The sequence below is a fragment of the Pyrus communis genome, chromosome 1 (genome assembly GCF_963583255.1).
Source record: "Pyrus communis chromosome 1, drPyrComm1.1, whole genome shotgun sequence".
Lineage (NCBI taxonomy): Eukaryota > Viridiplantae > Streptophyta > Magnoliopsida > Rosales > Rosaceae > Pyrus > Pyrus communis.
The window spans coordinates 38739286-38752484 of NC_084803.1; the positions used below are offsets into that span (position 1 = coordinate 38739286).

A 13199-nucleotide genomic window follows, 5' to 3' on the forward strand; every position below is an offset into this window, starting at 1 on the left:
AATTCAACACCACCTTTTTTATTAGAACTATGGTTAGATCCGACTTACATGGATACCCGGTTTCATATGTACCATTACGATTGATTCATTATAAGTCTTTGGTCGTATCTTTTGTGACGTGTTTGTGCTCGCTTCGACGAGGGGTTGTGGTCTCTTAGTGTTTGGCGATAATTTGATGCGACCTCGCTTTTTTCAGCGATACTTTTGCGTGGGCATCCAGTGTCATATAAGTTCTACAAGGTAAGTAATGACTTTGTACTGTATTTTGCCCATCCCTACTTCCGAGTGTCCTTCATGTTCCATTTGCAAACATTTCTCCTAGAAAATATAAAATTGAATTTGCATACATTTCCCCTTACAACAACAAAACTTTTTCCCACTACGTGAGGTTGGATGTATGAATCCTAAAGCGTCATTGTACTCGGTTATGTGTCACATCTTCCGTTAGATCCAAGTACTCTAAGTCTTTTCTTAGAGTCTCTTCCAAAGTCTTCCTCTACCCCTTCGACCCTGAACCTCTGTCCCATAATCGCATCTTCTAGTTGGAGCATTAGTAGGCCTTTGTTTCACATGTCCAAACCACCATAACCGATTTTCTTTCATTTTTCCTTCAACTTTGGCTACTCTTACTTTACCCCGGATATCTTCATTCCTAATCTTTTCATTTCTTGTATGCCCACACATCCAGCGAAGCATTCTCATCTCCGCACACCTATTTTATGTACTTGTTGATGCTTCATCGTCCAACATTCCCTGCGTTACTAGCCTTATTGCCATCCTATAAAAATTGAATTTGCTAAAAAGCCATGCCAAAGCCAAAATCAACCATAACTTCGGCTTCTCCAGCAAATACTAACATAAAAAGTACGACTTGGGCTTCTTGAGAAGCTTTTATAAATGTTCGTAAAAAAATTGAACTATACCAAGCCTAACAGTGTTTAGTTGTAACTAAACAAGGCGACATTAAAGTGATTGGTTGCATGAGAATGTTGAGTTCGGCCTTGGACATTACAGGGTACACCCTGTCCACCACGGCCACGGTAGGTAGCAAATAACAAAAGACTAGCAGCAAACTTCAGTTTTATTTTAATTACCATAATTCACTATAAATCTCCATGCAACATCAACCAAAACAAACTACATGATTCATGTATGTGTTTTGACATTTTTGCAACTAGCTAACATGTAGTTTCCCTAAAATTAAATGGCCCCTTCTATTAAAAAGAGAAATAAATAATAATAACAATACAGGCAGACCGAAGTCGATCTAATTAACTAAAAGCTTTTGGGAAACCAGGTTTCAGTTCCCAACACTTGTTCAAATCTGCTGCTATAAATTTTGAAAGGAAGAGATCAACCTTCCGAAGCCCGACCTTGGAGGTATGTATAATTCCAATGTTCTTAAAGATGGTACAAAACAAGGCAAAGGAGGGAAAGCGGTATCACCAGACATCTCTAAGGTATCGTCCATCCATCTGAAGTTGTTTCACGGTAGCTTCTGCTTTCGTTGAGTCCACCTTCTCCTGAATTTTTTTTGCCAGCAATAACTTGTAAACACAATTCAACTCGACAGGCAAATAAGACACGATATATGGGTAAACAAGCTATCAACCAGCCGTAGCAGCAGCTTAAATATTGTTTTTACTTTATCTTTTATTTTGGAAAATACCAACTTCAAACAAAAATGGATGACTAGCAGTAAAAAGGGCAGTGCTATCCACACACCCATTTTTACTTCCCACACAACCCTTGTTAATTTATGTCCTTTGATCGTTTTCAATTCATTTGATCCGACGACCAGAAATTGAGAAAGGCGTGTGAGAGGTAAAAAGGGTTGTGTTGCTAACACCACCCAGTAAAAATTAGTGAAAGCTTTGCTCCCTCCTACGTTAAATACACTTCCCACAGATCCTCTAGGACCAAAAAACTGCAAGCACAAAGATATTACCTAGACTTCTATAACCATGTGTACATTCTGTAGCTATTTCATCCATTCACAGGATTTATGTGTGCGCATTCTGTAGCTATTTCATCCGTTCACAGGATATATATGTGTGCACGCCCCGCGTGTTTGTAAAATAAGGAGAGAGAGAGAGAGAGAGAGAGAGAGAGAGAGAGAGAGAGAGAGAGATTGGCACCTGCTGCTGGACAATGGTATGCAAAGTCCGATGAACATCTCTAGCCATTCCTTTGGCGTCACCACAAACATAAAGGTACCCCCCTTGAGATGCTAGGTCCCACACGTATGCTGCCTGAATATGGAATAAATTGGTGCGACTGTTAGATAATTATCTAATTAAGAGAGACCACAATCTACCATTTTAATTAAAATATTAAAATTTTAAACGAGACCACCTTGTAGTTCTCACAAATACTTACTTTATCCATCAGTTTATGTTGAACATACTCCTTGGTTGGTCCCTCGCGCGAGAATGCAACGATTAACTCAGACAACACACCTTCTTCCATAAAGTTATTCAATTCATCTTCATAAATGAAATCCTAGAAAAAATAAAGATCCAGTATATATTTATTCATCCACCACAAGCACAAAGTATTCCAAAATATCAAAAAATATTTACCATTCTGCGGTTTCTACATCCAAAGAAGAGCAGTGCAGGTCCTAATTGAGCACCCACCTTTTTCAGGGCCATCCTTTCCTGAAAAGAGAGAAATGATACTTTATTTCTCCTTTTTTCCACAAATAAACAATGCAAACTCAGACTAATGCAATTTCAAACCTGTAGAAATCCTCGGAAAGGTGCGAAGCCCGTACCAGGCCCCACCATGATAATTGGGACTGAAGGATCATCAGGTAGCTTGAAATTGGATTGCCTAATAAAAATAGGAGCCCAGCTACTGTTATGGCTTTTCTCTAGAGGAACTGCATTCTGATTTCATTCAAAAAAGTTTGTTGTTAGATGCAATCCAGCCGAAGTTGTGCTGTAAGAGAGTATGGAAGGCTTTGGCATTTCAAAAACCCTAAAAATATACACAACGATAGGGACGGACAAAGGGCTGCATAGTCACAATCGATATTACCTTCATCCAGAATGAACACACTCCTTTGTGAATTCTGCCAGTTGGCGTTGGACCATAAACTAAAGCGCAGGTCACATGAACACGATGGGGCACAAATCTGTTTAACAAGCAACAATATTAGTCAGGTTTCTACATGTCTAATTAATTTCTAGAAATACTATGATAAATAGTACAGGGAAATCACCTTGGTGAAGATGATATGGAATAGTAACGAGGCTGTAAGCGAGGGGCTACTGCAGCAAAAAACACACCAAGTGGAGGCTTTGCTGATTGGAACTCAGCCATTACCTCAACAAGACTTCTCTGACTTCCAACAATCCATTTTGAGTACTCATCCTGGATGGTGGAAAGCATGTGATATGAGTATAGATGAAATATAAAAAGAAAATGGAAACAGAATCAAACAATCTAAAAGAGTTTTCTTGATTGCCAACAACCTTCCCCTGAGGTGATGATAAAAATTTAAGTCTTTCTGCTTCACTCGGTTCAACAGCATGTGCAGCCAAAGCAAGTAGGGCAGCCTGACAGGATAAATCATTTGAAATAAATAATCAGTATAAAAAGTTAAAAACACAAATAAAATCAACAAAAGAAAAAAGTAAGAGAAAGGCAATAGCGGGAAACAAAATGATCACCTTCCGAGGTGGATTCAACAGATCAGCATAACGTGCCAATGCTGTGCGGACTGTGCAAGGACCAGGGAATGGAGGCGGTAATGAGCTTCCAAGAGATGTGCCATCATCATTGTCAGTATGTATGGAGAATAGCAAATCTAAAGGTTGGCCCAAGTACTTTGCAGCTTCTTCAACTGTTTCATCACAATTGTCTGCATAAACACCCACATGGTCTCCAGTTTCATATCTGAAAAACAAAGGAAACAGTTCTGATCATCAGGTTGATAATAAAAAACCATCATTCAGATCTAATCATGTATTAAAAAAAAAAAAAAAAAAAAAAAAAGTGGAACTCAAGCAGGAACCCCTTGCTTTTGGGCTCATTCACTAATTAATTTCAGTCCCCCATTACAAATTCATTAACAAATGGCGGATTTCTTTGTATACTGTAAAACGCAGAAAAAGACAAATACATAATCCATTATTGATGACATACTAACATTAACTATTGCTAAACAAACATTGGAAAATCATTTTACAAAGAGTTAAGCACATTAAGCATCTGTTTTTCGTTTGGCAAGGTTGGTGGACAATACTCATGAAATTAACTGGTTAATGCAATGATACACCTATATTTGACAAATATTATTATTCTTATTATTTAAAAGAAGCCTTTATAAAACACAAACTCACAAACTCAAAGTATCTGAGAGATGCACAAAAATTCCATTTATATTGCAAAACAAATATTAGCCTATCACCAGAAACCATTTCTATTGTACATTTGACAGAGATTAGAATCAATGTACACCTATCACCAGTCTATAAAGAACTAGATAAAACAAAATAAAAAACAGCGGGTACATTTATGAACTTACGTAATACCAGTTCCAGAGATATCAAACTCCAGATGGATGCAAGAGCGGTCAGACTCAGGTTTGTGAAGTTCTCTTTGAACAGCAACATTAACTCTTTAGGAAAGAAATACAACACAAAAATTAGTGGACGGAAACAAAATTGGACAAAGGAACAACAAGAGACTACACCAATTTTCCTAGAATGTATTATTCCCTAGAGAAGCAAAACATGCACAACCTATGAATACCTGCAAGGATGGTGAATATCGTAAGAAGCATTCCCATTAGCCATATTCAAGTGATTGTCCTCATAAGAAGTAACAAAACTAGAGTCATGAATAACAACTCTATATTCTGGAATTACAGCTGTATATGGAGTAGCCGCAGAATTTGTATCATCTTCATCTCGGAGGAATAGATCCAACTCAGGCCACAATGATTCCCTCCTAAAGAAGAACCCAACCATTACAGTCAATGCAGCAGAGAAATGATGCCATACTAATACTTCCCAAACATTACAGTTAATGCATCACTAAATAGCAATCGAGAAAAGAATGACAACAGGACAACAGTATACCAAGCAGAAAAATCATCCTCGATGCACTGGTCATCATCACCTAAGCCAACAGGAACAAGACGCTTTGCACCTGCATTAACCACAAAGAGGCAAATTTAATGAAAAATTAACAGAGTTGTCGATTGAAATAACCTATACAGAAAAAAATGGGACGCAAAAAACTAAAAAGTAAATCAGAAAACATCAATCTTAATTTTTAACTTGTTCTTTCACAAAATAAGAAGTGGAGGCAAGCCTACTTGGACACAGCTAGAAATATATAATTGGGGCTCGTTTGGTACTGCTACTGTAGGATGCATATGAACACGTAGACTTTTATTAAAAAATACAAGTGCTTCCTAGAAAGTCACTTGGAAGTGCTACCTAAAGCCTTTCTACAACCTAGATTGGTTGTCACAAAGCACTTTAGCCGTTCGAGAAGCAATCCCAAACAGGCCCTTAATCACAAGCAAAAACCTTATGCATACACATAACTGAAGAATGCAAAATGAAGAGTGCCAGTCTTTACATAGAATGCCTAAACTGAAAATTTCCTCTGCGATCTTATGCTATGTGTGTCAGTAATCATATTGAAATGCAAGCAACAAGGTACACAAGTATTCACTCAATAGAAATGCAAGAGAGAAAGCAAATTAGTTATACCTTCTTCACTAAGTTTATCATCAACCACTTTTCCTACCTGCTTCAATAAGGATGTAGTCAGAAGATGCAATACTACAAAGAATTAATTGACAAAGATATAGTATTGATTTTACCTTATTGAAATGTTCATATTGTCGGTTACCCAGAGCAAAAACGCCATATCTTAGATGTTGAAGCCAATCACCCCTATCTTTTCCCTGAAATAAAACCATGAGATCTTAATTTATTACATGACAATAAAAATTAAATGGTTATGACTTCAATTTTTTTTTTTTTTTTTTTTTTATCAACTCAATGTGTACAATAAAGCTACGAACCTCCGTAAACCATTTGTAAAATCTTACTGCATTATCAGTTGGCTCCCCATCTCCATAACTACAAAGTAAGATAAAATATATCGAACGTACTATTAGCAAGACCAATAAGATTCTAGAAATAACATAGTAGAAGTATAGGTAAACGTGTATCTTACGTGGCCAACATAAAAAATGCCAAAGTCTCTTTCTTCAGTTTTTCTTCATATTTATCATCATCCTCAGCATAGTCATCCTAATTCAAGCACAAGCAAATATAACTTCTCATACATTTCATATTATGCAATACATCTTGCAATGATGCAATAAAAAAAATCGGTTTCCATCTGCCATACCAGGTCGACAACCTTCACAGCAGCTTTCTCATATCTAGCCTTAATCTCCTCAGCCAAAGCCTGTATTCACATCAAAACACAACAGTTCGAAAGTAAAAAAAAAAATTCCTACAAGAACACTATAAACTATTCTATTATCTATGTTGTAAGTTCAGATTCTGTAAATGAACAGATGACTTTTGGTTAGGAGTCCAGAAACCATGACGACATTGAAAATTACTTCTGTACGCTTGAGAAAGCTATATTAACATATTACCACGTTCATGATCCATGGGTTGACTCCTAAATGGAGGGTCCGGAACCACACCAAAGTGCTTAGTACAGTGAAGCTGTTATGAATTCATCATTTGTACATTTCACACTAAGTCGCTTAAATCAAAAACACCTGAACTGTAAAAAATACGTGCACTACAGTCATGGACATCTCGACCTATCATTTTCTCCTATGGGTTCAATCTCTATAGGTCAAAAAGTCAAGACATTAACAAGTGCACCATTGCATTTGCATTTCTTGATCACAAGCATAAACTATTCATAATTCATTCGACGCGAAAATCTTGGAGTCCAACACAAAGCACACAAATTTATCCATAATTGTTCACCTTAGCGAATCCCTCAGCTGTACCAGTCTGAGTTCCATAGAAGATGGTGACCCGAGTCTTCCCCGCCGCAACCTCAAACTCGTCTTCCTCTTCCTCCACAGCAAGCGGCTTGGGCAACACCAGCCGCTTCACCTCCCGGCTCCGATCCGACGATCTCCTCCACACCAATACCAAAACCCCAATTATCAGCGCAATTGAAGTCGTCGCGATCACCACCACCGTGTCCGTCACCGAACCACCGAACGAAACCCCCAGCGCCGACTCCAACGCGCGTACCACATCCGAATTCGAACTCATCCCGAAATCTCTCTCAGTCAAAGCTCGAACCCGAATCCGTTGGCTCTCACTCAGTTCGTCGTGAACTGAAACGCTGGTAGTGGCGAATAAGCTATGGTATCCTATCGGGATTCGATCATTTCAATGGCAGCGCAGCGAGGTTGTTGAACGAGTTTGACAGAGAGATTTGACCAGAAATTAAAAATTACTCAGCCGGTTTTATATTTATTTAATCTTTATTCATTAACAAACCCTCCTGTCAAACTATTTAATCTTCTATCACACAAAAAAAATAAAATAGACAATAATGTAATTTTACATGTCTAAATTTTACTGTTTTTTTTTTTGTTGGATCCAGTCTTTTAGTTTCTAGTATATTCTTTTATTTCCCTTACTATTTTTCTTTTTGTTTTAATTTTACCTTTTGATTTATTCAGTTCCGATACACGGTTCTAATTCACGGTTCGATAATAAACATGCTACTTGGTAAGTTTTATGAACATAATTTGTTATGTTCTACCGATTCTCTTTTAAAATATTTGAAAGATTAGGCTTTTTTTTTTTTTTTTAATAAACATTACTATTAACACTAAAAGGAGGGTGGGGCTAAAGTCTTACTTGGACTAGTAATAATATGATTCAAATTTACTTTTGACGAAAATCGAACTTAAATTCTCTCTTACAAGTAAAAATAAATATCAATTCTTTTTCTATGTAATAACCAACTAATTAGTACCTAATGCTTTTGCTCTACAAAAGAAAGATGATACTTTTAGAAAAAGAATACATTTTGCAATTTTGCATGCCCTTACAACCGATCCTGGGATTTGACTTGAGAGGTGTAAAAGGAAAATTTTATTTGGACCAATGTAACCTCTCTCCACATCTAACTTAAATTTTAAATGTGATCATTTTTATCTGATAGTATAATTACTATTAAGTACAAGATAAAATTTATTAATAAACCCACAACCAATAAACAAACTCAAACATGACATCAAACCGTACCATCACATAATTTTTATTATACGTTTATTCTAGCTAAAACCCTAAGACGCTTTTACAAAGAAAACAAGCTTATTTTACCGATGGATGATGATTTTGAAGTTTTGAATCCTCTAACTAAAGTATGATCGATTTATTCAAGTTTTTTTTCATTTGATTTCAATTGTTTTTTTAGGATTTAGGAATAAAATCAGCACCTTTTCAAAGCATTATTACTAGTAAAAACATATATAAGATTAAAAAAAAATCACTTCTTTTTTAATTATCTATATGAGATTAAGAAAAATTAGCAAATAAAATATTAATTAAACACATACTAAAGAAACATTCGGAAGAAATTACATAATTTAATAAATGTTGTTAGGGAAGCGTCCACGCCCTCGGATCGGGAGAACAACAAGCATAACTAAGATCATCGTTGATCTGAGAGATGTGGAAGGTCAGGAACCGACTGATGATCTACAAAACACACAACCGCACCCCCAACCCGCCACCAACCCCCCGCGCGCCACCAATAATGTGCATGCGGTTGCAGCAACAGCGGTGTGCCCACAAGGACCATCTCCTGTGATTAATAATAATAATCATAATTGCATATTGAAAGGATGAAATTGGGGTACCATGAAGAGCACCGTTTCTTGGCCATGTTGTCACCCAGAAAAACATATATGAGATTAAGCAAAATCAGTAAAGGAAAAAAAAAGGATTGGGTGAGAGAGAACTATGTGAGAGAGACCAATTTTTAGTTTTTATTTTTTAAACGGGTGTAAAGATAAATTTATATATTAAATTAGTTTGTGAGGGTAATTTAGGTAATAAATTTAGGTTTAAAGGGATATTGATAGTTTAATTAAAAGTAATATGGGTGCAAAGAGTAAGTTGATTGTAGAAAGAGGTTGTATGAGTTCAAATAAATTTTTTTGGTGTAAAATCATGAACCGAATTAGGTTGGAACAGTTCAAACCGATTTTGGAAAAATTTAAAGTTTTTAGTCAAATTTGGTTAAGAATTGTTGGTTCGGACCGATTTAGTTTCAAAGCCTTGCGTAGGGCCCCCCAAAAGTCAAATAGTACAAAAACATGTTCGTTTACTCGGCGTAGAAATTCAATGAATTTGGCCTTTTGATGGTATTGAGTTAATTGAGGGGTCACTTTCATTGTTTTGAGAAATTTGTTGGAATGAAGATTTTACAAATACCAAATTCTGAAATGATTCAACTCAAATGACGATGGTATTTTTGACCAAATTATTAACGACGCTCCTCATAATTTAATTTAATTTAATTCTGAAATGATTCAACTCAAATGATGATGGTATTTTTGACCAAATTATTAATGACACTCCTCAAAATTAAATTTAATTTAATTTATGTAAAATAAATTAGTGGATCGGGAAGTTAGAAAAAGTGGGAAAAAAAGGTACACGTGGGTGGGTGCAAATGAGAGAGAGAGAGAGAGAGAGAGAGAGAGAGAGAGTTTAGGTATTAATAGGATGACATGGTTGTGAGGTTTAGAGAAAAAAAAAAAAGAGGAAAATTTTTGAAATGTCATATGAACTTGTACGCATTTCTAAATTTGTCATATAAGCAATTTGTTATATCAACGTTTTAAAATCATTAATTTGTCATCTCTCTCTAACTCTGTTAAGTTTTCCATCCAACATAAGTCATGTGTCTCGTACATGACTTGTGTTTAGGGTTATTTTGGTCATTTTAATACCTTATTTTCTTTTTATTAAGTTAAACTCGACAAAAAAACTGTAAGGCCATCTCTAACCGAAGGGTCCAGAGGGTCGAAAATAACCCGAAAATCGTCTCCAACCGAGGGCTAGAGGGCTGGACAGCTGGCCAGAAAATTCAGTTTTCTTGTCGGTTATAATCTACAGGAATGCTTAAGAAAAAAATTCAAATGCAACGGCTAGCTCACGTCAGCTAGCCGTTGCGTTTGCATTTTTATTTTTTTTTTTATAGTTTTTTTATTAGTTTTTATTTACAAAATTTTTCCTATAACTTCTATTTTTAATTTTTTTTTAATTCTATTTTTTCCTATAACTTTTATTTTACAAAATTTGTTTCATTTTTTTTTAATTCCATTTTTTTCCTATAACTTCTATTTCACATAGTTGCTTTATTTTATTTTAAATTCTATTTTTATCCTATAACTTCTATTTCACATAGTTGCTTTATTTTATTTTAAATTCTATTTTTATCCTATAACTTCTATTTCACAAAATTTGTTTCATATTTTTTTTAAATTATATATTTTTTCCTATAACTTCCTAAGCCATTATACAACATTAAATTAAATTAAGTAACATGAAACAACATTAAACAATATGAAATAACATTAAATACTATTAACCAACATACAAGTTATACAACATAAAAAAAAACATTTAACAATATGAAACTCAAACAACATTTTAAAAAACATTTAATAACATAAAACTTAAACGCCTACTCCATGCTTCTTTTGGCCCAAAGATGTGCAACAAGATCATGTTGTAGGTACTTGTTTGTGGCACGAGAACGTATCATTCTATAGCGCCTCATGTACTCATTTATAGAGATACTACTAGTTCTTGAATTGAAAGGCAAATTAGGCCCATCATATATTTTTGTATGAGCCCTTCTAGACCTATTTGGATCTTCTTGGTCGTCATCGGACTCTCCATCAATATACTCATCTCGCTCATCCTCCACTATCATATTGTGTAATATGATGTAAGACATCATGATGGAGTCCGAATTTTCTCGACTCCACCCTCTTGTCGGTTCGCTAATAATCTTCCATCATGCTTGTAGAATACCGAAAGCTCTCTCAACATTTTTCCGGTATGCCTCTTAGTGTAAGGTAAACAATTTTTCTGTGTCATTCCTAGGGTTTGGAATTGCTTGGACAAGTGTCGCCCACTTTGGGTAGATGTCATCTGCCAAGTAATACCCCATATTGTATTGACGGTTTTTGATGTAGTAGTGAAGTTGAGGTGCTTTACCTTCCATCAAGTTATTGAAGAAGGGTAAACGTCCAAGAACTGTAATGTCATTTTGGGATCCAAGGACTCCAAAGAAAGCATGCCAAATCCATGTGTCATATGAGGCAACCGCCTCTAGCACAACAGTTGGCTTTCTCGACCTTCCGCTAAAGCCTCCTTGCCATCCGTTGGGACAATTCTTCCAATCCCAATGCATGCAGTCTAATGACCCTATCATGCCCGGAAATCCACGATCTTCAGCTTTGCGAATGAGCCGATTCAGATCTTCTTGATTTGGCTTGCGGAGGTACTCGTCTTTGTGAACCTGAAAAATTGTGTCACAGAATTGTTGAAGAGTATCAAGGCATGTAGACTCAGACATACCATGGGTTTCATCCATTGAATCAGCTGGGGAGCCATAAGCCATCATTCGAAGTGCAACAGTAACCTTCTGATGAGGTGAGAAACCAGGGCGGCCTGCTCTGTCCAGCTTCTGTCGAAAGTATGGATTGACTTGCTGGACATCATGAAGTAAACGCTCGAAGACATAACGCCTCATCCGGAAGCGACATCTGAAATCCTCTTCTATGTACACCGAGTTGGAGTTGAAGTAGTTGTTCATCAGATTGGCATGCAATATCGCTTTGTTTCATGGTTTGTAAGAGCAACCAGCAATAAAGCCACCCCATTGAGGTTGTTCCTCAGTTGGCTGACACACCATGGTCGCAACCATGGCTGCTGCCATGTTTTGTTTGTTGCGCCTTACTTGAACTTCTTCATCACACTCCTCATCTTCTCGTCTCATTTGCGCCCATTTTGCTTCCAATTTGGAATTGGATGAGGACCCCTAGTTGGAATCCGAAGAGGATCCAAAGTTGGAATTCATTGCAAACTTGAGTTGAAAGAGATTGAATTGAAATAGATTGAATTCAAAGTTGTGTGAATTATAGCCCAATATCCACCCTATTTATAGCAAAAGAAAAATTCAAATCCAACGGCTAGCTGACGTCAGCATGATGTTAGCTACCAACGGCTAGCTGACGTCACTTAGCTGTTGGATTTGAATTTAAGTTGTAGTTTTTAAATAATAAATTATGTTTGGCCTTATGGCCCTTTGGCCTTCGGTTGGAGACGGTTTTTTGTGGCAAGGCTAAAATGAGCCCTCTGGCCCTCTGTTGGAGACGGAAGCAAATATGGCCCTGTATTGTTCATTAAAATATTAATATCTTGAAGAATCTTGGAGGGCCAGAAGGCTAAAATGAGCCATTTGGTCAACCATCGGTTGGAGATGGCCTAAGGTTTCTCAGGCAATGGAACAATATTTTTTATAGCAATGAAATGATCATGCAACGCACTCTTTTATGGTTATTCGAAATATGTAATGATACACAAGTGGGAGTTTGCATTTTAGCATGTCACATGCTTTATAAATGAGAAACATGTTGACATTTTGTGCTATAAATGGAGTTATAGATGCATATGCGCTAAAGAAAAGTAAAAAATTTAGTAAAAAATTTAAGTGTTTATACTAAAGAAAAGTTAAAAACTTGTGAAAAGATGTTAAAATAACCTAAATAACCCCAAGCACAAGTCATGACCTTGCACATGACATATATTGAATGGAAAACTTAACGAATTTAGGGTGAGATGACAAATTAATGATTTTGTAAAGTTGGTGTGACAAATTGCTTAAAATTTTAGTTTATATAACAAATTGAAAAATATGAACAAGTTCATACGACATTTCAAAAATTTTCCAAAAAAAAAAAAAAAAAACAACAAAAACTTGTTTGTGTGAAATTACAATTATGTCCAATTTTTTTCTTTTCTAATATTTTCTTTTAGTTATGTATAAAATGGCATAATAGTAATTTCATTGGTTTTTCCGTTGACAACCAGGGTTCAATTAATATTTAGCTTAGATTTGCTTTAGGACATTTTTCTAGTGGAGTAAAATTAAAG

General features: G+C 35.9%; 2 protein-coding genes across 2 annotated transcripts; both read right to left on the bottom strand.

The window, feature by feature from the left end:
- Positions 1 to 1060: 1060 nt before the first annotated feature.
- Positions 1061 to 7469, bottom strand: LOC137708463 (NADPH--cytochrome P450 reductase-like). Its single transcript, XM_068447549.1, has 18 exons — positions 6984 to 7469; positions 6382 to 6441; positions 6205 to 6281; positions 6050 to 6107; positions 5846 to 5929; positions 5733 to 5769; positions 5091 to 5160; positions 4762 to 4959; positions 4535 to 4627; positions 3678 to 3903; positions 3480 to 3563; positions 3227 to 3378; positions 3043 to 3139; positions 2742 to 2891; positions 2583 to 2660; positions 2380 to 2502; positions 2139 to 2252; positions 1061 to 1523 (listed from the first exon to the last, which is right to left on the bottom strand). The coding sequence occupies exons 1-18, from the start codon at positions 7278 to 7280 to the stop codon at positions 1443 to 1445; spliced, it is 2079 nt and encodes a 692-aa protein (XP_068303650.1). The 5' UTR covers positions 7281 to 7469; the 3' UTR covers positions 1061 to 1442.
- Positions 7470 to 11106: 3637 nt separating this feature from the next.
- LOC137727392 (uncharacterized) lies at positions 11107 to 11859 on the bottom strand. The gene has a single exon (XM_068466263.1). The coding sequence runs from the start codon at positions 11857 to 11859 to the stop codon at positions 11107 to 11109; it is 753 nt and encodes a 250-aa protein (XP_068322364.1).
- Positions 11860 to 13199: the final 1340 nt, after the last annotated feature.

Excerpts from the sequence above, each read along its gene's own strand:
- LOC137708463 (XM_068447549.1), bottom strand. The coding sequence starts at position 7,280 with ATGAGTTCGAATTCGGATGTGGTACGCGCGTTGGAGTCGGCGCTGGGG. Across the intron at positions 5,930-6,049 it reads TTTACAAATGGTTTACGGAG|GGAAAAGATAGGGGTGATTG; the intron begins GTTCGTAGCTTT and ends GTTTTATTTCAG. Across the intron at positions 3,904-4,534 it reads ATCTCTGGAACTGGTATTAC|ATATGAAACTGGAGACCATG; the intron begins GTAAGTTCATAA and ends TTTGTTTTTCAG.
- LOC137727392 (XM_068466263.1), bottom strand. The coding sequence starts at position 11,859 with ATGAACAACTACTTCAACTCCAACTCGGTGTACATAGAAGAGGATTTC.